Below are 26,857 nucleotides of genomic sequence, written 5' to 3' on the forward strand. Positions count from 1 at the left end.
TCATGCCATTGCTCACAAACAATGCCAAGGACAAGGCAGAAACACTGCCCGCCCCCCCCCCCCCTTTGGGTCGGTTTGTAACTGTTAGTTTAAATGTGGTTCTCTCTCTCTCTCTCTCTCCTCTTCTCTACACCCATTCTCTCTCTCCTTCTCTACACCCATTCATATGTACTCACTTTCAGTCTCATAGACCCTTTGGGTCTTTCATAGACATTTAATATACTCTCTCTCAATCTCTCTCTCTCTCTCTCTCTTACACACACACACAAATCAGCAAGTTTCTTCAGTCTCTTCCTTACTCCACTAGTGTACTGCTCTTTCTTAATCCTCTAGTGTACTCTCTCTCTCTCTCTCTCCATCCATTTTTTCATGCATCATCTGTACTCATTTTCAGTCTCATAGACCCTTTGGGTTTTTATAGAGACACACACACACACAAATCAGCAAGTTTCTTCAGTCTCTTCCTTACTCCTGCTCTTCCTTAATCCGTTAGTGTATTGTTATCTTGTGGTATACTTGTGCTATGTGCAAGAAATTATAATAGAAGACGTGAGCAGCAGAACACATGCAACGCAAGCACAAACCAACGTAGACCTAATTCAATATACAACAATGATTACAACTGAAAGTTTATGTACAAAATGATAACCTTGCTAATAGGTGTAAGCACTCTACTCAATGTTGTAGTAGATCTTTTTCCAACTTTTCCCAATTGGCCTCCGCCCCGTGCTTCAGCTTGGTAAGCTCCGGAAATATGAGACGAATAAATGAGAAGCCAAACCCTTTTTTATAGGAAAAATATGCCAGGTTGGGTTCGAGTCAAGCAGGTTTTTTCAGGCCAATACATAATGTCATAAAACATTCCAAATGCTTTAATATTTTGCTCCAAGGTGTTCCATCCATGGGTGCCTTGCCTGGGCACTTATGGACACCTATTGGGCTGCTAAACCGGCTCCAAGTCCCTTCCAAAACTGGCTGTCTAAATGGAACCCAAAATTGCATGTGCTCTTCCACTAAAACTACAGCTGTCCTCAGCTGTGTTGTGTTCATGTCAAGTGTCCACCTAAGAAATTAAAAAATCCATCCAAGTCTCATTAGGATACAAGTTGTCCTGGGCACTATGCCATCGCCTTGTAACCATAAATGCTAACATTCCATCCATGCCTTGTCACTACCAAAACTTGCAAACCAACTGCTCTGTACCTCCATGGCTAACATCGGGATATAGCACCTGCCATTGGTCATGATGGAATACTAACTTCCATTGAGCATCCTTCTGTACAAGATCTGGCAAAACGGCCTCCTAAAGCACTCTCGAACAAAACTCCAGCTACTCTTGGAACTTCGCACATGGACCATCACCCCTGGCTTTCCAAACCCCCACATATGCCTGCAAACGAAATGCATGGCCCCTCAAAACAACAGCATCAACACCAGATTTGCTAGTACCTCTCGGCACCAGTATGCTCAAACCAACATCTCCCTGCATGCGGTGCTAACGCTTGGTCCTCCCTATGGACACCTCCTTGTCGAACCTACTCCAGACAATAAACCCTGTGATACACAGAATATAACACTCCGGCCTATGTCTGATCAACCAATTACAAAGTTGTCTCCTATGAACCCTCATCCTCTAGCACGGCCTCTAGTGGTGAAGACACATCAACTAACATGTCCTCTTGTGGTGCCGCCTCTACTGCTGAAGAAAATAAAGACTCTCTAACCAACTCTTTGGATGCCTTTGAAGCAACCACCTCTACTGCTGAAGAAGATGAAGACTGTCTAACCAACTCTTTGGATGACTTTTAAGTGTCTGATGTTTTATGTGGGATGACCACCCCCCCCCCCCCACCCCCCACCCTCCATGTCCTCCTGCGGTGCCATCTCTGCTTAAGAAACCACCTCTGCCGAAGACTCTCTAGCCAACACTTTAGATGGGTTTGAAGAATCCTTGTGAGGTGTCTGTCGTTGTCTGTGGAGTGACACGACCCCTTCAGAATTGTGCTTACCTATTGTAGCTAGCTCAGTTGATAGGCAGCTATGGATGCATCCATGCGGACCTCCAATCAGTTGAGGGCCTTCAAGCGGCATAAAAACTCTGCCACCTTCATGCTGCAAAACAACTCTGCCACCTGCTTTGCATTCATGATGAACATTAGGAACCAATGATCAGTAAGAAACACCACCAACAGCCCCTCCCCGCAAAAAAAAAAAAAGAAAAAAAAACTAAGAAAAACTTTCGCAAACCCAACCTTTGTGCACTCTGTTTTTAAAGGGACTCTATATCCTAAAAAGGTAGTCAACGCATGCGAGATGCCAAAACAGAAATTTTAGTAGGTTTCCTAAGCTCTACTGCCAACTGTGGTATACTTGTGCTAGGTGCAAGTGTTTACCAAAGCAGACGTGAGTAAGGGAACACACAAAAGCGCAAGCATAAACACAATGTAGAGCTAGTTCCTACTGTGTATTATGTACAAGAATGATTACAATTGAATGTTCATGTACAAAATGATACTCAAAATACGATCTTAGCCTACTATTGTCATTAGGTGCAAGTACTCTGCCCAACGTTGTTGTAGATCTTCTTCCAACTTCTCCCAATCGGCTTCAGCTTGGTAAGCTCCAGAAACACGAGATGAATAAATGAGGAGCCAACTCCCTTTTGATAGGAAAACACGCCAAGTTGGGTTCAGCCCTTTTCAGCCTGAAATATAATGTCATAAAACATTCCAAATGCTTTGATTGTGCTCTAAAGGTGTCTCATTCTTGGGTGCCTTGTGTCGGCTTTTTTGGGCTACTAAACCAGCCCAAAATCTGTCTCGAAGCTAACTGTCCTAACACAATCCACAGAAGTTTCCCACAGCCTACTTGGACTTACATCACATATCTGGCATGCAACCCTGAAAATAACCCAGCCTTGAAGAGAGTAGAGCGAAAGCCAACTCCCAAGCCACTGCCAGAAGCACATGAGCCTCCACTAATACCCCAATCAGGAATCAAGCTCCCTAGATTGGCACTATTAAAACCACTGAACAAGGTAGGGAAACTGCCCTCTCCATCAATCTTGCATCGACATATCACGTAAAAGGGGTAATGACCGTTCCCCACACATACACTTTCCTTCCTCCAAAACGTGAACATGTTTTGAACCTCTAACAAAAAATATCTGCAGCTCTATCTTGATATGATTGCCAATGCCAAATGACATCATTACAAACCCAGAATTTTTGGACATCTTGTATGGGTCTCCCTTTGGGTGTATTACTTATGGCATGCACCATAACCAACCTCTCAATGTGCTTACATAAAACATCTTGTCCTGTGACACTCAAATCAAACTCGAGGCATACCCTTTCTCTCTCATTAAGAGGGAAAGATCTCCTAGCTTTGCACCTTTTGGAATGTCTATTATCCTCAGCCAAAACTGAATGCACAATTCCGGCAGTGTTGTCAGCCCGCCAACAATGTCCTGCCTCTTCCATGGTTATCTTTACACTCTCATTGCTTCAACCTTGTTGCCTTCCTCCTGCAAATCAGCACCTGCATAAATGTGAGACATATAGACATAAGCTACAGAATCTCTGTCATCCATACACACTGCATGTTCAAAGGCCTGTTTTCCAAACTGCACATTTCCCCAATTTCTACAAGCACCCAACACAGTATGCCACACCACAGGATTAGGACGGAAAGGCATCTTCTTGATCATTGCTACTGCCTTGTCTAATTGGCCTGCACGACCAAGGAGATCAACCATGCAAGTGTGGTGCTCAAGAGTTGGAACAATTCCATAGTCTTTGCTCATGGCCTCAAAGTACGTATGACACTTATTAAATAGACCTGTGCGATTACACGCACTGAGAACAACAACAAACGTGACTGGATTTGGCTTTATACCTTCTCCTAGCATTCTGTCAAAGATATGGAAAACATTTTCACTCTCTCCAAGCTTGGCATATCCTGCCATCAGTGCAGTCCACGAGACTATGTCTCGAATTGGAAGCTTGTCAAACACTTGCTGTGCTTTGGCAAGCGAGCCACATTTGGCATACATATTAACCAAGGTGTTGCCAACAAGGTCTCTTTCTAACAACCCCCGTCTTTCAATCTCAGCATGTATTTCTCTGCCCTTGTCTGTGGCTCCTATGCTACCACAAGCTTTCAAGCTGCAGACAAATGTGACAGAATTCGGGGAGATGCCCTCTAGTTGCATCTGTTCAAAACATTTGAGTGCTTCTTCAACATCCCCATGTTCAGCATATCCTGTGATTAGTGCATTCCAGGAGACAACATCTCTAACTGGAAGCTTGTCAAACATTTGCTGTGCTATAGCAAGCGAGCCACATTTGGCATACATATCAACCAAGGTGTTGCCAACAACAAGGTCTCTTTCCAGCAAACCCTGCCTTTCAATCTCAGCATGTACTTCTCGACCCTTCTCTGTGGCTCCTACGCTGCCACAAGCCTTCAAGCTGCAAACAAGCGTGACAGCATTAGGAGAAACACCCTCGAATTGCATCTGTTCAAAGTACTTGAGAGCCTTCTCAGCATCCCCATGTTCAGCATATCCTGCAATTAGTGCAGTCCACGAGACTACATCTCGAACTGGAAGCTGGTCAAACACTTGCTGTGCTTTGGCAAGCAAACCACATTTGGCATACATATCGACCAAGGTGTTGCCAATGAGGTCTCTATCCAACAACCCTCGTCTTTCAATCTCATCATGTATTTCTCCACCCTTGTCTGTGGCTCCTATGCTGCCACAAGCTTTCAAGCTGCAAACAAACGTAACAGCATTTGGGGAGACACCCTCGAGCTGCATCTGTTCAAAACACTTGAGTGCTTCCCCAACATGCCCATGTTCAGTATATCCTCCGATTAATGCATTCCAGGAGACAATGTCTCGAACAGGAAGCTTGTCAAACACTTGCTGTGCTAAAGCGAGTGAGCCACATTTGGTGTACATATCCACCAAGGTGTTGCCAACAACACAGTCTCTTTCCAACAACCCTTGTCTTTCAATCTCACCATGTATTTCTCGGCCCTTGTCTATGGCTCCTATGCTGCCACAAGCTTTCAAGCTGCAAACAAGTGTCACAGCATTTGGGAAGACACCCTCAAGCTGCATCTGTTCAAAACACTTGAGTGCTTCCTCACCATGCCCATGTTCAACGTATCCTGCGATTAGTGCGGTCCAGGACACAACATCTCGATGTTGAAGCTTGTCAAACACTTGCTGAGCTTTAGCAAGTGAGCCACATTTGGCATACATATCAACCAAGGCGCTGCCAACAAAAACGTTTCTTTCCAGCAACCCTTGTCTTTCAATCTCAGCATGTATTTCTCCACCCTTGTCTGTGGCACGTGTACTGCCACAAGCTTTCAAGCTGCAAACAAACGTGACAGCATTTGGGGAGATACCCTCAAGTTGCATCTGTTCAAAGCACTTGAGTGCTTCCGCACTGTGTCCATGTTCAGCATATCCTGTAATTAGTGCATTCCAAGAAACAACATCTCTGACTGGAAGCTTGTCAAATACTTGACGTGATATGGCAAGCAAACCACATTTGGCATACATATCAATCAAGGTGTTGCCAACAAGGTCTCTTTCCAGCAACCCCTGTCTTTCAATCTCAACATGAATTTCTCGGCCTTTGTCTATGGCTCCTATGCTGCCACAAGCTTTCAAGATGCAAACAAACGTGACAGAATTTGGGGGCACACCCTCGAATTGCATTTGTCCAAAACACTTGAGTGCTTCCTCACCACGCCCATGTTCGGCATATCCTCCAATGAGTGCAGTCCATGAGACAACATCTCGAGTTGGAAGCTGATCAAACACTTGCTGTGCTTTGGCAAGCGAGCCACATTTGGCATACATATCAACCAAGGTGCTGCCAATAAAAATGTCTCTTTTGAGCAAGCCCATTCTGGCAACTTCGGCATGTACCTGGAGTCCTCTTTCCAGATCTTTAAGCTTCGCACAAACCTTCAGTAAGGCAACCAAAATATGCCCACTGGGATGTAGAGAAGCATCCATTTGCATTTCCTGGTACAGGGTGAGAGCATGATGTGGCTTCCCACATTTGATATAACCAGTGATAAGGGAATCCCAGGACCACTCGTTCCGATAAACCAACCTGTCAAAAATCTGCTGGGCATCGTGCATGCTCCCGATGTCCACCAACATCGGGACTAGGTAGTTCCCCAGTGATCTGTGAGCTTCCAACCCACTTTTGCGCATGTAGGCATGCAAACGCAGTGCATGAGGTCGGTCTCTCGCCTTCCTGCACTTGTGCAAGATGCATGCGAGGTCGTCAACGGGAGGCTGGGGAAGCAAACCTTCTTCCAATGAAGAAAGTGCTTCTTCTAAGCTAAGCATTCTCCAAACACCGCCGGTACTGTTCTTCATTATTTCTTCTTAGCCTGTACAAGCCGGACTCCATCCATGGCGAGTCCCTGGTGAGTTTAGACTTGAAATCTGTGGCCCTTGGGTTCGTCTGTAACAAGCACACACAGGTCAGGAAAGTGGGGAGGATCAACGACAGCATCATCATCAGTTACTTATGCAAGAACAGGGGGAGCTCGGTGTCCCCGATCAAAGGTCTCCGTCACATTTTTATGTGATTGTGGGTAATTATATATATATATATATTTATTTATTTATTGTAACTAACTAATTAATTCATCACAAAAAAACGTTTTGGGTGCATATTGAGAATTTCGTTTTGGTTGTATTAATTAAGTGGCCGGTAAGTAGTGGCCACTTAATTTATTTATTTTTTGTCTAAGGCTACTCCCTTCTCTCTCTCCTCCCTCGTAGGCGTCCCCCTTTCTCTCTCCTCCCCGCAGCCTCTCTCTCTCTCTCTCTCTCTCTCTCTCTCTCTCCCTCCCTGGAGGCATCCCCCTCTCTCTCTACTACCTCTACGCATCTCCCTCGCTCTCTCTCCTCCCTCGTCCCGCACATCTCCTCCCTCGCTCAAGACCTCCACACACCTCTCTCCCCTCCCTCTCCGCTTGGCACCCTCTCACCTTCCCAAAACCTTGTGCACTTCACCTGCAGCTTCTTCTGTAGGGGGAGCTCGAAGAACGCCTTGGCCCCGTCTTTCAGCCTTTGCACAGCAGGGCCTGCACGATGCCAAGATTGATAACCTCAAACAATCCCCACTCCTCGCAAGCCCTCCACTCCCTACCCTTGTGAGACAGGTGCCCCCCTCCTCACAACATGCGTTAGTCCACGCGTCCGAACGGTGACACGTGGATACACTTCCTATATATAAAAGATATACTGCCGAACATGTCTTCACAAAAAAGCCTTCGAAAAAATATTACAATTAGTAACAAGCAAACCTTCATTTGATTCATTCCTCTCATTAAATTAATTAATTAATACAAGGCACAAACAACATTTTGGAACATATTGGGGCACTCAATTGTTTTTGCTTTAATTAATTAGTTGAAGAGAAGCAACCTTAGGCATCCAATAAGGGTGGAATGAAGGCTCAATGAGAGGCGCTTTTTTAGATTTTAGAACAAGTGTACTTTTTTAAAAAAAGTATCTCAAACCTTCCCCACATTGATTTTTCAGACTGTTCAATGAAGGGTTTAAAAGCCAAGCTCCACCTCACATTCAAGCCGAGGCAAGAGAGAGAGAGAGAGAGAGAGAGAGAGAGAGAGAGAGAGAGAGAGAGAGAGAAGCTATAATAAATCACATTTTTTGCTTGTTCGTATATGCAAGCGAGGAATATGGTATGTCAAAAAAAATGTATATATGGTTGTGAGAGAGAGAGAATCCTATGCAAATCTTTGCTGGCATAATTCTAAGCTCGAAACCGTAGCTTTTTTTTAATAGCTTTTGCATTGGCCTAATTAATTAATATGAGCGCTAGAGCGAATACATATAGGTAGATGCCGTATAGGTAGATTTGAACCAATAGGATATTTACAAATTGTCTACATCTCATTTAATAGCTTTTGCCTGGTCTAATTAATTAATATGAGCGCTAGAGTGAATACATATAGCTAGAGTGAATACATATAGCTAGATGCCGTATAGGTAGATTTGAACCAACAGGATATTTACAAATTGTCTACAGCTCATTTAGTGTTAGCAATAAGTGGCTCTACTTGTTAAGTGTCAAGATTACATCTTGGCAATAGGGTAAAGATGTTTGTAGGGTTGTATAGTCCACGTAAGTTGAGAGACTTCATGTAATCCTCTACTTTGACTAGCCCATTCCTCAGTACCAATTTTTGGCATCAAAGATCGTGATTCACATGTGAAGATAGACAAAAAGAATGCCACACAAAATTAAATTGTTTAGTTATGAACCCCTTCTTTGTCGTAAGCAAACATTTAAGAATATGATTCATGTTCTCTCATTTATATGTTTCTCAACCCTTGCTCTTTTAGGGATTGCCAATTGTGGTTTCAAACACTCCTTGAATACCAATATTCTTCCATGGTTTTTCTATATCTCTTACATGTCTCACACCATTTACTAAGAAAGCGTGAAAATTTTGGATGGCCTAATCTTCCACATTGTCTGCACTATCTCTCATTTCTTGTCACCTAGATTTTTTGATTTCACCTTCACTTGGAGTCATTAGTGGCCTTCTTGAAAATTTTGGATGGCCCAATCTGCACTATCTCTCATTTCTTGTCGCCTAGATTTTTTGATTTCACTTGGAGTCATCAGTGGCCTTCTTCTTTGGAGGGGATCCCATGACCAAATCTCTAGCAATAAGAGCTTTTAATGTATTTGTATGTGTGTTCCAGCCCTAAAGAAACCAATATCTTCGGCTTTCTCTACCTAGTGGAGTCTTTGGTTATCTTGATAGCTCTTTCATCTTCTCTGCAAACTTTTGTTTAACTTGATCCAATCAATATAAAAACTCTCCATCTTTTATTGGAAACCTCAATCTCTTCACAACTTCTTTTTTCATCAGCATGCAAGTTGCTAACTTCTTGGGTGGATACTTTAAGTACAACCTCTTCTCCATGCCATGCTTCTTTGTCAACTAAAAATGTTCCGTCATAATCTCTTCATTGAATCTCTTTTTATGTCTCCACCTCTCAAAAACATGTATGTCCTTTTTCTTAGAGATGACTGAGTAAACCAACAACTTTGCTGGCCGATATTAAAGTCACCAATATCATAGTTACATTGAGGTCGATGCTAAAAAACAAGAAAGCAGTGATTGAAGGTCTTAGGTCCAAGTTCAAAACCATTTTTTATGCTTGAGTTTTGAAGCATAGTTGGATCTATATTTTTGTCTCATGAAGCTTATGTTGTCATAGTTACATTAGGAGCATGACTATGATGCTAGTCCTGCTCTAATACCAAGTGTCAAAAACCTCTAGTCTTACACCTCATGAATGAAACTAGTCTCTCACCAAGTGTCAAAAACCTCTAGTCTTACACCTCATGAATGAAACTAGTCTCTCACCAAGGTCATTATAAAGGATCCATTCATGAGGTGTAAGACCAAGGGTTTCCAATTGGTGGTGCTTCCACCTTACACACTTCTTCTTCCATTTTGTCTTTCGTTAAAAAACACCTTTAGTTCCTAATCATCTCTTAGAATTCAATGAGGTGTTTCACATAATGTAATTAACACTATAAGAATCTCTTAGAATTCAATGAGGTGTTTCACATAATTTAATTAACACTATAAGAATCAAATGCAAATTGAAGCACAACATACACAACAATTACTGACTTCCTTAAAAAATGTGATGTCGAGATAATAACTTGAATGTTGTATTAAAGGATATGGTGGAGGGGTAAGATATTGCTTCATATGAAAGAGGTGATTATTGAATGACTTGTAGGATATGGTGGAGGGGTAAGATATTGCTTCATATGAAAGAGGTGATTATTGAATAACTTGTAGGATGCAAGAGAAAATATGTTGTCCCACAGTTTGACTTCCAACCTACAAATGGACAAGTCAACCCATACGACTGGCTATGACCATTAATAATTTGCCTACAACATTAGCAAGTCTTTTTCCCCATCCAAATTGGTATAAGACGCTAAGCAAGCCCCAGTTTAACACTTGGTCAAGGTGCTCAAGTTTACACTTTGTCAAAGTTGTACAAACTAGAGAGGGTCAAGGACAATGTGAGGGTGAAGCATTAATTTATAATATCCCCTCTCAATGACCACACAAAAATGTGAGGACAATGTGAGGGTGAAGCATTAATTTATAATATCCCCTCTCAATGACCACACAAAAATGATCAATGCCATTAAGACTTGTTGATGGAGATGCCACTATAACTAATCTCTATTAAGATCGTAGTGAACATATCAATGATTTCTTTTCCATTGGGCAATATACCAAGTTGACCTCTCCAACCTTGACCAACTTGTGCACAAAGTGATATTGAATCTTCATATATTTTGTACAAGCATGAAAAACTATTTTCTTTGCAATTTCCATGTGTTCGAGTCAAGAGAATACCTTAGCCTTGCCAAAGCACGTGTTAGTCTTCCTTTAGAGTCACAAAGTGCAACTTTTCTATGTGTGTGCGCTAGCTCATCTATCGCATCCTCACTCCATTGTCACCACATTGGAATGCTCCTTTGCCAAAGGGGTGAAGGGAGAAAGCTAATGTAAGAAAACAATCTACAAATAAACCTATTCAAGCAAGCATCCATCTAGCATGCATGCATCCAATAGCATACAAGCAAGCAAGAAGAGGGAAGAGGGATATTCACAAGTAAACTATTGCGACAGAATGATTATTTATTTCTTATTGTCCAAAATGACTTATATACAAATGGCTAGTTTTCACACTAGGCTAACCAAACTTAAAAATAGTATGGTCTCTGTTGCTGATCTTAAACAACTATGTACATGGAGTCTGTATTTAACATTAAGCATAGGGTAAGCCCATTCCATATTTGACATTAACCACAAAGTAAGGCCGCTTTATATGTTCCAGCGTTGTCTTTATAAAGAATAAGTGCATGCTCGAGCAGGTAAGATGGCAAAGCACCTTACCGTGGGTCGAGCAGGTGAAACCATGTTAACCTATGGAATGGTTAATATACCCCTCTTCCTAATGGTGGTGATCGCATCCCTACGTCACCCAAGTTAATGACCCAACTCGGTAGTGAAGTTAGTATCGGGTGAAAAGTTATGGATGGTCCAAGATATGTAGGTCGAGGTTAAAAGTTATGGTTTGGGACTGATCCACAACCAGATGCATAGAAAAGTGGTGAGAAGCTTTGGGTAGCTCTGATTGACAAGTAGTGTGTCGAGGAAAAATGGAAAGTCATAGGTGATGTAGAGGTTTTTCATGCCAGGCCTCCATTGGTCCACCACCTAAGTCAGTGATCCAAGTTGATGGTGAAGTTACTATTGGGTGGAAAGGTGTGGATGGTCTAAGATACATCGAGCGAGATTAAGTGGTATGGTTTGAGACTGATCCTCCATAGCTAGATCCACAGAAAAAATGGTGGGAATCTTTGGGTATGGAAAGGTGAAGTTACTATTGGGTGGAAAGGTGTGGATGGTCTAAGATACATCGAGCGAGATTAAGTGGTATGGTTTGAGACTGATCCTCCATAGCTAGATCCACAAAAAAAAATGGTGGGAATCTTTGGGTAGCTCCAATTGGCAGGTAGCGAGGCAAGAAAAAAATGGAAAGTGATAGGCGATGTAGAGGTTTTTCATCCTAGGCCTCTGTTGGTCCACATCACTTAAACGTTAGGTTAGGTGTAGAAGCAATCAACACCTTTATATTAGTGGAAAGAGCACGAGGACCACCATGGAATGATTTGCATGGGTAGATGGTGGTCCAGATCTTCATGACACAACATGAGATTATGTTCCAATCTTGCAGCGCATGAAGCTAAGAGCTGGGCAAAAAGTGTGCACATATAGAAGCTTCTTCTGATGAAAACTCCAACACTCGACTTTATTCCACTTTTCATTATGCTTTCTTCAACTCTTTTTTTAGGCAACTTTTGTGCAGTACCTCAAGACAAGGGGTTTTTATAGACATAAAGGATTAGAAATAGGTTGGGCGATGCACACGGGGTGGAAGCACTTTGCCAACGGCATAGCATAGGTTCAAGTCAAAGAGCTTATATACAAAATGTACCTTGCATGCCAAGTTCTTGCAAGAGCTTTGGAGGCATCGGCCCAATTTGTCGGTTGGTCGAAAAATTAGCTTGGCAAGGATGGGGAGGGAAAACTTGTTGTGGCAGTCTCCCGAGCCTTAATGAGTAAGGAAGTTGAGCACATGAGCCGGTGGCACCCATTCAAGGATGACCATGTTGTCAAATTTTGCCCCATTTGAATGTTGTCAGTGAGGGCAATTAGGTGCCGAACCTCGTTCATGGGTCCCTTCCTATTGTGGAATTTGGATGCATGGGTTAGGAGATGTAGGGCTCTATGCACAAGATCCTCGGCATCTGAATCTTCCTTAAATTATACGTGTTATGGTAGGACTCAATGTAGTGTAGGGTAAGAGAGAGATCCAAGAGCGATCAGAATTGGTTACGGAAGGTTGTGATGCCAACCTTATCAAAGGTAAGGGACTACTTTAGGTAATTTATGGAACACGACATTACATTCTAGCAACAGTTAGGTGGCCCTAAAGAGGTTGCCGAGGGGGATTTTGACTTGGGCATGAAGTAGGCTCCTCAACTGGTGCAAAGCATTTTAGGGTCGAGGGAGCATGAGTCATCCCAAATGTAAGGGACATTTCAAGCGAATGGATCTGGAAGATCCAAAGGCCACTTTCTAGGCTTCCTACCTAGGGTTGTGGATGTGGCACCATCCACCATGATGTATTTATGAAGGTTCTTTGTGCAATGGATTGAATTCTTAGTTTTTGGGATGCACATGGTCATTAAGTGGGTGGTGCCATGTTAGTGCCAGGCATGTGTGTGTAGTGGAATGGCAAGTTGGCTATGAGAGTCATTGATCTTAAGCAACTTCAATCACCTCTATCATCCTTAAGCCATCTATGCAGGTAGGGTGTGTGTGCACTGCAAAAATATGTGTGTGTATGTATACGTGTGATTGTGATGCACGAGCAGGATGTGCAATTATGTGGGAATGTGTTAATGGGTGTGTGTGCACGCAGGGTGGTGTATGTGAGCAATAGGGTGCATATACATGTGTGTGCACAAGCATCTGTAAGAGTGGCATGCACGCATATGCGTGCTATGCAAATGGGTGCACATACATGCATGATGTGCACATGCATGTGGTGTGATGTGCAAAGGTGTGTACACGTACATGTGCAAATGTGAGTAGTTCACAATGTACATGTGGTGCATGATATGTGTGTGAGTGAGCACATGCGATGTGCATGTATGAGTGAGGTGCATGATGTGCAAAAGTGTGTGCAAGTGTGAGTGCATGCTAATGTGGGAGTAAGTGTATGAGATGTGCATGTATGTGTGTGAATCTATGGCGTGCATGATGTGCAAAAGTGTGTGCAAGTGTGAGTGCATGCTAATGTGGGAGTAAGTGTATGAGATGTGCATGTATGTGTGTGAATCTATGGCATGCACGATGTGCAAAAGTGTGAGTGTGTGCTAATGTGTGTGGGGTGAAAATGTGTGTGCACGATGCAAATGTGTGTGTACGTGCGTGTGAAAATATATGTGCATTAAGTGTGTTAATGTGTGAATGTGTGAATGTCTGTGCACAGGCTGTGAGAAAATGTGAAGGTAGATACACATGCATGTGTGATGCGTATACATGTATGCATGTGCATGCATATGGATGCACATGTGGGGTACACAAGGTGTGTGCATGTGAGTAAATGAGTGTGTGCACATGCATGTGCATGTGCATGCACGAGCGGTGTGAAGGGGAGTGTGGTGCACATGCAAGCATGTGTGCACTCCCATGTGTAGGTGTGGTGTTGCACATACAAATTATGGTTGAGTTATATCACTAGATTTTGTAGTTGGGTTCACACTACTACGGACCTACCTTTATATGCTATAGTAGGAGAGTAATTTCCCTTACAGTATGTAGTCTTATATTTATGTTATGGTTGTAGAGAAGAGAAGAAAATAGAAGAAAATTTATTCCATCTCTCTTGTGTACCTATCTTCTCTTATGTGTGTGTGTGTTTGCTTATAAGAGCTTAAGTCACCCTCTCCCCCCTGCATTTTTCTCATGGTATTAGAGCATCAATTTGCGTGAAGAGCCCAAGAGGCAAGGAAAGGGAGCAATACACAAGTAAGGGTAACTCCATCTCTTTCCCTTTGATTTGGAAGTAAATATCTATAGGTAGATACTAGGCAAGAGTAGCAAGCAAGCACAACAATAAGGTACATTGTCATATCTAGAGTTACCCTTCATGGCAAAGCATTCAAGGCCATTTTATGCCCCATTTTGGCTCTCTAAGTTTTTGGCAGGCACTCTATAAAAGTGTCAATTTTGATTGTGTATGTGTGTTTTTGTGACTAGTTCACATATAACTGTGATACAATAGATTTACAATATCACTATGTTGAAGATTCCAAGTTTGCTATAGATTTTAAAAGCACTATTTAGTAATTTCCTATAGGTAATCATGTCTAATAGCCTATCCCGAATCGTGAGCGAGAAGCTAGATAAGAATAACTCCCAAGCATGAAAGTTCAAGATAAGAAACTCCCTCATGGAAAAAGGATACTGGGAGTTTATTCTGAGTTAATTTTAGGTGATGATGAGGAGAGGAGCTTCCAAAAGAAAATATCACTCCTCAACAAGCATCCTCAACAAGCATATGCTTTTAAGTTATAGCATGAGAAAGCTAGTAAAGTGATGTATTGGCTATCTATTAGCATGCTAAATGCTATGATTGGTCATATATAAGATGTAGTGACACCTAAGGATGTATGGGATATCTTGGTGAATCAAGGCAATAAAGATGTAGTTAAAGAAAGAGTTACATAATGTGGAGAGGAATAGGATGAGTATCAGTGATAACTCATTGAAAGTTCAAGGGCTTGCAGATGCCCTTGGCTCTATTCGAGCTCCTGTTGACCAACGATGACTTGGTATCAGTCACATTGAATGGGCTTAGCAAAGAGTATGATTAGTTTTTAGACATCTATTCAAACTCGATAAAACTTCCCAAAATTTGAGAATATTATAGCCCATCATCTTCTGGAAATATGCAAGAGTAGGCCTTCTATATGGACACAGGTAAAGGTAGAGTAGATCATCATATAGAGGCAAGGTGCACGACGTTTTGAAAATAGATATCATGGATAGCAATAACAAGAATCTAATGTATAAATAGGAGGAAGAGGCCACTCTAGAGGCAAGGGGATCTAGAGAGTCTGAGGTGGATGGCAACGAAATCATAGTGAAAATAGCATGGAGTGCTATTATTGTGGCAAAGAAATCATAGTGAAAATAGCATGGAGTGTTATTATTGTGGCAAACTAAGTCATATAGTAAAGGAATGCTATAAAAAGCAAGATAACATCAAAAGTGAAAAGCTTCTCGAAGGGAACTATATATATCTTCAAGAGTAAGCAAGCCGAAGATCGAAGTGAGCAGCTTTTTGTGATGTAGCATCATATGCTTAGTTCCATGACTGTACCGAACCTTGGAGATGTATGTATGTTGATTCGGGTGTTTCTAACCACATGAACATTCATGGAGAGTCGTTTAGAGATATATAGAAAATGAAAAAAGTAGGATATGTGGAAACAAAAGATGATATGCATCCTTGCTAATGTAGTGTATGTTCCAAACATTACAAATGGTTAATCCTAGTCTTCCCAAGTGAGGTTTAACCCTCATGGAGAGTGGTTTACAAATATACAAAAATAAAAAAAATGAGGTATGTGAAAACAAAAGATGATATTATGCATCCTATTATACATGTTTCTAAGGTGCCATTATTAATGCAAGGTGGCAAAATGAAGCATGTAAACATTATAAATAGTTGATCGGGGTTTTCCTGAGTGAGGTTTAACCCTCATGGCTACTCTAGACATGTATGTAGGCTCATGTGTCCAAGTTCACACCTCTAGAGTCGTGTCTCTAGGATCAGTGTCCAAGTTTTTGCCTCTAGACTCACGTTTCTAGGCTCACATTTCTAGGCTCACATCTATAGGCTCACGTGTTCAGCTCGTGTCTCTAAGTTTAGGTCCCTAGACTTGTGTCCTTTTTATATGAACTCGGCTCACATACTTTCCTTTTATAAAATAAGCCTACCTAGGGTACAAAAAATCTAGGAAGTGGTTCTATGATAGGGTGGTGGTTGTGCACTTATTAGGTAATAATTATACTTTAATTTCTTAATAATTACAAATAACAAGAATTTTCTTTGGAATTTGTACTTGGTATAGATTATATGTCATGAAAATCTTCCAAGAACATGAATAGATATGTACATATGAGTCTTTAGGGTAGTAATTAGTCCATACAATGTTAGGTATACCTACCTCTTAACTCACATCTCTAGGCTCATATCTATAAGCTCACATGTCAAGACTCACGGCTTACGTATCCATGCTCATGTCTCATGTGTCAAGGCTCACAGCTCACATGTTTAAGCCCCACGACTCATGTGTCTAACTAGGCTCACATCTGTAGACTCACGTATCTAGACTTACATTTGCAGGCTCACATGTCTCACGTGTCAAGGCTCACAGCTCACATGTTTAAGCCCCACGACTCATGTGTCTAGCTAGGCTCACATCTGTAGACTCACGTATCTAGATCCCTTTTTATGAGCATTAAGCCATTGCATTGTAATTGGCTTTTGCAAGGATTTCCACTCCAAGCTTCATGAAGGAGAAATTGTACCACCCATTGGAGGAAGATCCACATCGGTGTGACAATGAGTGAGTGTAGGAGAAGCACAACATCGAGCAACTCACATACGAGGGTGGCTCAAGCTTGGTGATTTGGTAAGTTTCCCACATGACCCTTGATTCATCAAGGCTAAACATTTATAGTGTTGTTACCAAGGAACACCTTATTGCTTTCCTACCATTGACGTGCTCCTCACTCTAATTAAGTAGTGGCATGCCACACAAAATGTTTGGATTTGGAGTTGTTTTTGGTGTTTCCACACATCACGCCGTAGTTTGCACCACCATTGTCCTTGGTTTCTCCACTCACCTATCTCTCACCCATTATTCCTCTTTGCTAGACCCCCCGTTCTTCCTCTCTTGGCCTCTTAGTTGAGCCTAAAAGTAGCTAATCCACTGCCTTCTCACTTTGCCTTTTTGTGCACCATCCTAGACACCACCTCCCATGCACTACCACTACCATACTCTGCTCACATCGTTGTTAGCTCCCATGTCGTTTTGCTTGATCTGCACTACACCCTCTAGGCTTGCCACCTTTCCTATCGGCACAAAAGATTTATCACATCCCCACCTAAAAAAAAAACACTAAAATAAAAAAAAAGCATGAGCTGGCCACGTGGAGAGAGAGAGAGAGAGAGAGAGAGAGAGAGAGAGAGGAGAGAGAGAGAGAGAGAGAACATCAAAAAAGGAGAGAGGGAAATATGTATTAATAGGACTTGCAGATGCCCTCTATTGGATCACCAATTGCAATTAAATGGTGTTAGTTACATTGGGTGGGCTTGGAAAAGACACTGATGAATTTTAGATATCTATTTGAATTTGAGAAATTTTCCCCAACTTTGGGGACCTTATGCCCTTTTCATTAGTGACGAGATGAATATTGGGATTAAATCATCCTTTGATAATATGCATGAGTAGTCCTTGTACTCACACATAGGTAAAGGTAGAGGGAGATATTCATCTAGAGGCCAAGATGAAAGTCGATATGAAACAAGAATCATAGAAAACAACAACATGATTCTCAATCAAAAATAGGTGAAAGAGGCCACTCTAGAGGCATGGGGAGCCAGAGAGGTCGAGGTGAATGGTAAAGAAACCAAAGCAAAAATAGCATGGAGTTTTGTTACTATGGAAAACCAAGTCATATAGCAAAGCACCATTATAAAAAGGCGAAAGATATTAAAAATGGGAAGTTTGGGTAAGGGAACTATGCATAATCAGGCTAAAGATAAAGCAAGTAAACAATTTGTGATGCATCATATGCTTAGTTCCATGAGTATATGTGTATTAAATTTAAGTGATATATATTATGTTGATTCGGGTTCCTCTTACCACATGACTATAGCCATGGTGGTGAGTGGTTTAGTGAATTAAGGAATCTAACCACATGACCATACATGGTGAGTGGTTCGAAGAATTAAGGGATCAGGAAAAGCTAGGCTATGTAGAAACAAGTGATGATACATTGCACCCTATTACACATGTTGGCAAAGTACCTTTGTCTATGTCGGATAGAAAGGAAAATTTTTAAAATTGTTGATCAAACTCATGAGAATATTTTTTAGAATGGGGGGTGGTTAAAACTCAAGTGATTAAAACTTTTGGTTTGCATCCGATTGACCAAGAAGTCAACCCAAGCATTAAAAATAGAATTTTAAAGGTTCTGACATCAAGTCCTTTACCAAACACCTTTTACTTTGGTCACAAAACTCACGATCTAATATTTTTTAGAATAGGGGGTTGTTGATCTACAACTTTTTTTAATCAACCAAGGAGTCAACCGAAGCATTAAAAATACAAATTTTAAGGGTTGTGGCATCAAGTCATTTGCCAACAACCTTGTCCAAAATGACTGCTCCCCTTTGATCAAATTGAACCTCATGAGTCCAACTATTTCTAATTAAATAAATAAATATCAGTAAACTCACGAGCATATTTTTTAAACTCAATAAACTCATGAGCATAAATATCAGTAAATTAATGAGCATATTTTTTAAGAATAGGGGGTTGTGAAAGATTTAACTTAAAATCCTTGTTTGGCATATCTGCTACAGTTGTTAAAATAAGATAATGCCAACCACCTTTTAATCATTCTTTTGATCATTCTCTAAAAACAAATCCCCTTTAATCAAATTAAACCTCCATGTTGCATCAGGTTCCTGGTATTCTTATGAGAAACATTTTAAATACAAGGAACATAAGCAATAAAGTTTATATCTTATAATACCAAAAAGAGAGATCATTTTAAAAGAATTCGAAAAGTAATAGAGCTTTCTCTTTAGCCATTGGAATGCCTTTTGACACTCCGAAATCCATTCATACTTTTCATCTTTCTTGGTAAGTGCATACAATGGGTTAGCCACATGTGCTAAATATTGTAAAAATCTAGCATGCCACTTAACCTTATTAAGGAACCTCTCTAGGTGCTTAATATTTTGAGGAGTAGACATCCTAGATATGGCCTCCGCTTTAGCAGGATCTATGGCCAATCCTTGGGATGACACAATGTGTCCTAACAGTGTTCCTAATCTCATTGTGCAGATGGACACTTGGCTGGATTTAGCTTAAGCCTTGTATCTCTACATCTCTGCAAACACAGCCTCAAATGATAGATGTGCTTTGCCTTATTTCCAGACACACTGAAGTCATCTACAAAAGCTTTCATGAAGTTTGTCAAGTAATCATAGAAGATCTCTTGCACCATTCTTTGAAAAGTAGCAGGTGCATTTTTAAAGCCGAACATCATGACAGTTCGCCACACGAAGACACCCCATTCAGTATGAAGGCTATTTTCTCCTTGTCTTCTGGCGCCATTTTTACCTAGTTGTACCCACTGAATCCATCCACAAATGAGTACATTTTCTTTCCAGCTACCTCATCCAGTAAAGAGTCCATAAACAGGAGTGGAAAGGGATTCGAGGTAGTTGCGGCATTCAGCTTGTGATAGTCCACATGGATTCTGATCTTCATGTTCTTTTTGGGAACTAACATAATTTGGGAACTAACATAATTTGGGATATCCAAGCAGCTTTCTCTATTGGCACAATGAAACCTACTCTTATTAGTCGATAAATTTCTTCTTTGACTTGTTTGGCATAGTTGGGGTTCATTCTTTACCTCTGCTATCTGATTGGAATGGCTCCTCCTCTTAAATTAATGCTGTGCTAGAAGAATTTAGGGTCAATGCCCTACATTTCCTTGTACGACCAAGCAAAGACATCTTGGTATTCTTTAAGTAAGGACACCAACTCTTGCTTGAATTCGTCTTCTAGTTCCAGACTAATCTTCAATGCTTTTCTTTTTCATCTCCCAAATTCACCTCTTGTAGTCTGTCCGGGCTTACTTTCGTGGCATTTTTCTTCTGGTTCTCTTTTTGCTTCTACACCCAATCATGGATCTCTTGAATCTCTTCCTCTTGCTCCAGATTTCGGGCCCATTCAAACCGAGGCTTTCTCTTGCATGGTTTTACTCATTTTTGTTCTCCTTGAGCCCTCTAGTTTTACGGAATCTGATTCTTTTTTCTTCATTTCTTTGGCTGCTTCTTCCGCATTTTCATCTTTTGCTTCCACATAGTGCCCCATCACTTCATCCACATGTAACATGTATAAGGGTAGCAGGTCGGGATGTTTGCAGAGTATTCTATCGTCTACATCATCTTTGAAGCCTTCTGACATATTGAATGTCTCTGCATGAACTGGTCTTTGAGCAGGTGTTACCGATCCCTTTACATCGGAAAGATCAACATGAACTTTCCTCTTCCCCTTTCTGATAGAGATTCTATTTCTGCCCCAACCCTACTTTACTTTGCCATGTCTCATCAACCAGGGCCTTCCCAATAACATCTGGTAAGACCTGGTGTGGTTTTGAGTGGTTATGACCACCAAGTTGACCTTGAAGTCCACTTGTTTGATTTTCATTTGGACATTCTTGATAATACCTTTAGGAACCACCATTCTATTATCTGACATTCTTATGTTGAATGGAATGGGCTCTCATTTGAGACCCAATCCCACTGGTTTCCTTATTAGTAATGGCATTTCCTTCGGATCCACCATCCAATACCGCATCATGATGAGTACATTGTTCAGTTGGGGACTGTGACTTTGGCCACTTCATCATCTCTGGATGCTGGGAGTTCCTCAGCTTGCACTTTGCTGCATTTTGGAGTTTCTTCTTCTTCTGATGAGTGCTTCAATTCCTTGCTTAGTCCTTCAATGCCTGCCATTAAGATTTTAGTCTTGAATCCAGCACTTGTCTCAGTAGAACCTTCCAAGAAGATTTCATTGTTGTGCTCTACACGCATCTTGTGCACATTTTTGCCTACTTCTGGGTGATCACAATGATGACTTCGCATAAGCTACTCTCCTTCTGCTTGCCTTGCCTTCTTTCTATTTCCTTAGTGGTTTGGATCCTTACCTTCTCCTGTAGTTCCTAGTCCACATCTACATTCTTACGGGCTTTGGGTGAGTCCTAATTATCTAGCGGAGTGATTACTACACCAGATTCATTTTCTTTTGCCCTTGTGACTGTCAAGATGTCTTAAAACTCCATCTGTATGTCATCCACCTGCATCATGTTAGCACTTGTTGGTGGATTTTCTTTGAGTTCCATTAATTATGCCTCTCTTTCTTCATCATGTTTTTTCTTCATGACACATTTTGTCTTGGTGTGCCTAGGTTGTTGACAACAGTAGCATGTGAAGGTTGTAGAACCACCGGCATGTCTTGGCTTCTTCTTCTTGAGTGATTTCTGCGGCACCACTGGAGTGTCTTGTGAGGTGTCGCTTAAATCCTCCTCCTTAGTTGTGACACTTTTCCTGGGATTTCTCTTTTGTCTTCTTTCTTGACTTCTTTTTCCTGCCTTTTTAGCCAGCTTGATCAGTTCCTCGAACTCCTCTTCAGTTTCTGCCTGCTTTGTGTGACTGTTGCATGGATGTCCGGCTTAAGACATTGGAAAAAAAAACAATCTACAACTATTTGCAGTGAGGGTCGGTTTTGTTTTGCCACTCTCTACCTCAAGCTCAGCAGTTTTGTTACATAGGCCCAACTGCAAGACACTCCTAGCTGCGAGCTTCCCCACCTAAACCCTCAAGCTCAGTAGTTTTGTTCTTGAGACACTCCCAGCTGGACGAGCTTCCTAGAGGGTTACTTGGAAGGCATTAATTTTCTCCATCCTCAGGTTCACAATCATGCAAAAGTCATGCTTGACTCCATTTTTGCTGGTTGGGTTGTGTGGTGGAAGGTTCTCCACACTGACTTACCCACAAAATCCCCTCCATGCTATGGCTTCTCCACAGACTTGTTTTAGGGATCTAATTCTAGTTAGATCAGTTTTATTGGAACCAAAAATTTCTCTTTTAGAGTTTCCTTTGCATGAAGGTGTAGAATGCTACTCAACAAAGACTTTTCTACTCTGCCACAATTTCCCAAAAAGGAAAAATTTCTGGCCTAGTTGTAGTAGAGGTGTCCCTCACAGTAGAGGAAGTTTTCCAGTAGAGTTGTGGTAGAGTTCTCTCTCAGTAAGAAGCTTTCTAGCGGAGTTGCGGTAGAGTTCTCCCTCAGATGGAAGTTTTCTAATGGAGTTGCGGTAGAGTTTCCTAGCAATATCGCCATAGGTGTTTCTCACCGATTTCCCTCTCGGTAGAATGGCAAGACAGCTGTCTGAAGTAACAAACCAATCAAGCAATGCCGTGGGAGGTGAGTAGCCACCCGCCAAAGCTTATGAATTCAAACACCATCTCTAGAGTGGTCATGGGGACACTAAAGTGGAGCAATGTTCTAGAGTGGTCATGGGGACACTCAGAACATTGCTCCACTTTAGAACTCCACACACTCTCACTCTTCTCTCACTTTGCTGCCTGTGACATTTCTCTCTCACTCTATCTCTAGTGCACAACATGTAAATAAAGACAAACACTCTATTCAACACATTACAGAGAGTAACACAGAGACATAATGAATGGCAGCATTGCTCTTTGTTTACTAGATTACTTCTGGAATTACTACAGGATCATTACAAAGCAACTTGCTCGACACAGAGACTACTACTTCCTAAGGACTATGACCATGTTTAACTTCTCACTACTGGCTATCAACTATTAGCTGTGAGCAGCGTGTAACCTGCAGCATGTAGTGATTAGCCACCCTTTTAAGCTTTGACTTCTTGATCTTGGCAAATGGCTATTCTGCCCGCTGCCTTCACACATGTAGTACTGAGGTGGTGCTCATGATGTGGGAAGTGCTTTGACTATGCACTCTGTTGCCACTGAGCCAATGGGTGCAACAAACTTGTAAAGAAGAAATATACATGATGCAACCCACTAGATTATGAGAGTGATGCACACCCAGATTTTATGTGCAAGTTATGCAAAGCCTTGTGTATGGCTCGATTGAAGTAGGCACCTAGAGCATGGTCAAACAAGATTAGGGAGTATCTTTTAACCATTGGATTTGAGATATCCAATGCAGATTTTTTACTTTATGTGAAAAAGACAGATAGAGGGATCATGCTATTAGTCATTTATGTGGATTACTTATCACTAAGTGATAAGTAATCCACATAAATGGATCACTATCACTAGAGGGATCATGCTATTAGTCATTTATGTGGATCACTATCACTAATTTAAGTGATAGTGATGTTGATATACATAATGTGAGTAGGCTTTTGAAGCAGAAGTTCGAGATGAAGGATTTGGGTAAGATGTGGTATTTCTTGGGCATAGAAGTGGTGAGATCACCTCATGGAATTTTGTTGTTATATAGAGGTAGTATGGATTAAACATATTACAGAGGTAGTATGATAGGCTGTACGTCTATTTTATTACCATTGGAGCAGAACACAAAGCTTTCCATAGATATAGGTGAGCTTTTGGAGGACCCCACTATGTACAAGCACATAGTGGGTAGCTTGACCTACATGACCATTACTAGGCCAGACTTGAGCTATGATATTGGACTTGTGAGTCACTTTATGCGGGCCCCTAGGAAGCCACACTTGGATGTGGCTAAATAGATTCTCAGATACATAAAGTCCATAGTTGATTATGGACTTTTCTATGAGACTCGCACACACAGAGATACAACTACATGGTTACACAAATGCTGATTGGGCTGGTAGAGTCATAGATAGGAGATCTACCATTGGTTTTATGTTTTCTTTTGGGAGTACTGCTATGAGTTAGAGCAGTAAGAAACAACTAGCATTCACCTTATTGAGTATAGAGGTAGAGTACAAGGATACAGCTATGGCAACTTATGAGGTAACTTGGTTTCAAAAGCTACTTGGTGATATGTGTGAGCCCATGGATAGGGCCATTATCATTTATTGTGATAAGTAGCATATAGCTAGCCTAGTAGCCTAGTATACCATTCTAGGACAAAGCACATTGAGGTGCATTATCACTTTGTGAGGGAAAAGGTTCTAGTGGTGTGGGTGATGTAAATTTGGTATATGTCAGCACAGAAGAACGAGTGGCTAACATCTTCACGAAGACATTGTGTATAGAGGTGCATTATCACTTTGTGAGGTGCATTATCACTTTGTGAGGGAGAAGGCTCTAGTAAGTGATGTAGATTTGGTATATGTCACCACCACAAAGGAACGAGTGGTTAACACAGACAAATCACATTGAGGTGCATTATCACTTTGCAAGGGAGAAGGTTCTAGTAGGTGATGTAGATTTGGTATTGTCAGCATAGAGGAAACAAGTGGTTACTAACATCTTTACGAAGGCATTGGGCATAAAGAAACTCCACAAGTTTAGGAGCTTACTTATAGTGCAGTGTGTGGAGTTAAGCTTGAGGGGGCATGTTGAGATATTAAGCTCAACTAGTGCTATAGACATTAATGACCCACCTAGTGATAGCATCTACACTTATGTCATTAGCACGGTTGGCGAGATTATGGTTGATATACTACCAGTGGAGATGACAAGTTGTGTGGTGATAGACATATTTGGATTATTAGAGTATATTATAGTTATAGTGCCAACTCATATAGTTGGGTTCAAATGATGGACCGACCATTATATGTTAGTAGAAGAGTACTTTCCCTTATAGTATGTAGCTTATTACTTTAGTTTATGATTGTAAAGAAGAGAAGAAGATAGAAGAAAATTCATCCATCCATGTCTCAAAAGTGTGTGTGTGTGTGTACTTACAAGGAAGTAAAGCTCTCCCTCTCCCCCATATTATCTTTAATGGTTCTCTCTTACAAAAGGTGGAGGAAGAAAAGAAAGCTAATGCAAGTTGAAACCTATAACCAATGCTATCTAGCACAACCATCAAGCATGTCAGATTCAATAGAGCTCAATCAAGCAAGAGTAGAGAAGAAGGGGAGCTCACAAGTATTCTATTGTAAGGGAATTATTGTCCATTGCTTAGTAAAAAATGACTTATATACAAGTGACTATTTTTCCCACTAGGCTAACCAAACTTAAAAATGGTTAGGTTGGCCAAACTTAAAAATGGCTAGGCCTTTATTACTAATCTTAAGCAAGTATATATAAAAGAGTCCGTAGACTTTCCCTATTTGGCATTAAGAAAAAGGTAAGGCTGCTTTATATGCACTGTCAAGAGAGAGTGCCCATTTGAGCGGGTAAGATGGCAAATGCAAGGTCGATCGGTGGGTGAAACAATGTTAACCTACGGAGTGGTTAATAACAAGTAACCAGTTTTCACACTAGGCCAGCTAAACTTAAAAATTATTTGGCCACTATTACTAGCCTTAATTAAGTATGTACATAAAGTCCTTAGAATTTCCCTATTTGACATTAAAATCAATATAAGGCCACTTTCTATATTTTAGCATCATCTTACAAAAGATAAGTGGCCATTTGAGTGGGTAAGATGGTAAAGCAAAGATAGCAAAGAGTCTTACAGTAGCCCAAGCAAGTGAAATCGTGTTAATATATGAAGTGCTTAGCATAGTCCACTTTCCTAGTAATGATCGCGTCCTCACGCCAAAACAAGTCGGTGGTGGTGAAGCTGCTCTACGAGGGTGGAAAGGTATGAATGGTCTAGGATATGCCATGAAGTGAGGGTAATTGGTAAATTGAGACCAGCCCGTAGAGCTAGCCATGGCATATTAGTGATTAGCTTTGGGTAGATCTGGTGGTAGTAGGCAGCTTATCAAGGCTACATGAAAGGCATGTGTGATGTCAGAGTTCTTCATGCGGCGCGAAACCTCCTTTTGTTATGGAAATGGCTTGGGCCCTTCAGATTCAGGCGGTTGGTAGAAGTGGCCGGACCTTCTTGGGGCAATAGGATATTATGCCCAAAACTCACATGTTGCTTATAGAGTGGGCTTCTTTGTGGTTAACACATTGACAAGGGCAATGTTAAAGTAGAGGTTATATGCATTGATGCTCTTAGAGATACCTCTACAAGGTCGATGGTTCTCCAAGTGATGGGTTATACATAAGCTTGCACCCACCATGGTCCCCCCTCTAGAGATATACCTAGAGGTTTACTATTGACAAGCTAGTTTTACTGATGTATGTGTTTATGCAAGGTGAGAGATATGGAAAAAACATGTGATTGACCATATTGAAATATACAAGTGACATGCATGGGTAATGTGGGCAAAAGGTGTGCCCTGTATGTGTACGCCACTAACTCAAAGATTTCTCCAGTCAATTGCTTTCTCTTTGACTCTCTTTTACTACTTTCCTTAGCACTTAATCTCGACAACTCTTTCTTAAGGTGTCAAGATTGTGGTAGATGGATTTTTTCCATAGATGTTGATGCATGGTAGCAAACGTTTCCCATAGCTATAATGGAGATGGGCGGCCTCTTTGGCTTAAGGGATTTTGTGTTATTGAACAACACTGGGGATAGAGGCAATATATATCAATAGTTGGCATGGTCAAAGAAGAAGTTTCCTCCTAATTTAAGGAGGATCTAGACAATGGGTTGTACCAAGGGCTACACCCACCATGGTCTCCCCATCTAGGAAATATACCTAGATAATTGTTGCTAGGCTTGATGTAGGTTCTTGAGCTAGTAAGGTCTATTCTTGCTAGATATGTCTGCTGACCCGTGTTGTGTAAATTGCAT

General features: G+C 41.3%; 1 protein-coding gene across 1 annotated transcript; it reads right to left on the bottom strand.

The window, feature by feature from the left end:
* Nucleotides 1-2,436: 2,436 nt before the first annotated feature.
* LOC147635669 (pentatricopeptide repeat-containing protein At2g39620-like) lies at nucleotides 2,437-6,609 on the bottom strand. Its single transcript, XM_086803068.1, has one exon. It carries the CDS (start codon nucleotides 6,410-6,412, stop codon nucleotides 3,491-3,493), a length of 2,922 nt encoding a protein of 973 aa, XP_086659194.1. The 5' UTR covers nucleotides 6,413-6,609; the 3' UTR covers nucleotides 2,437-3,490.
* Between the last annotated feature and the right edge of the window lie 20,248 nt (nucleotides 6,610-26,857).

This window comes from Cibotium barometz, chromosome 9 (assembly GCF_041138505.1).
Source record: "Cibotium barometz isolate CiBa-2024 chromosome 9, ASM4113850v1, whole genome shotgun sequence".
Classification (NCBI taxonomy): Eukaryota; Viridiplantae; Streptophyta; class Polypodiopsida; order Cyatheales; family Cibotiaceae; genus Cibotium; species Cibotium barometz.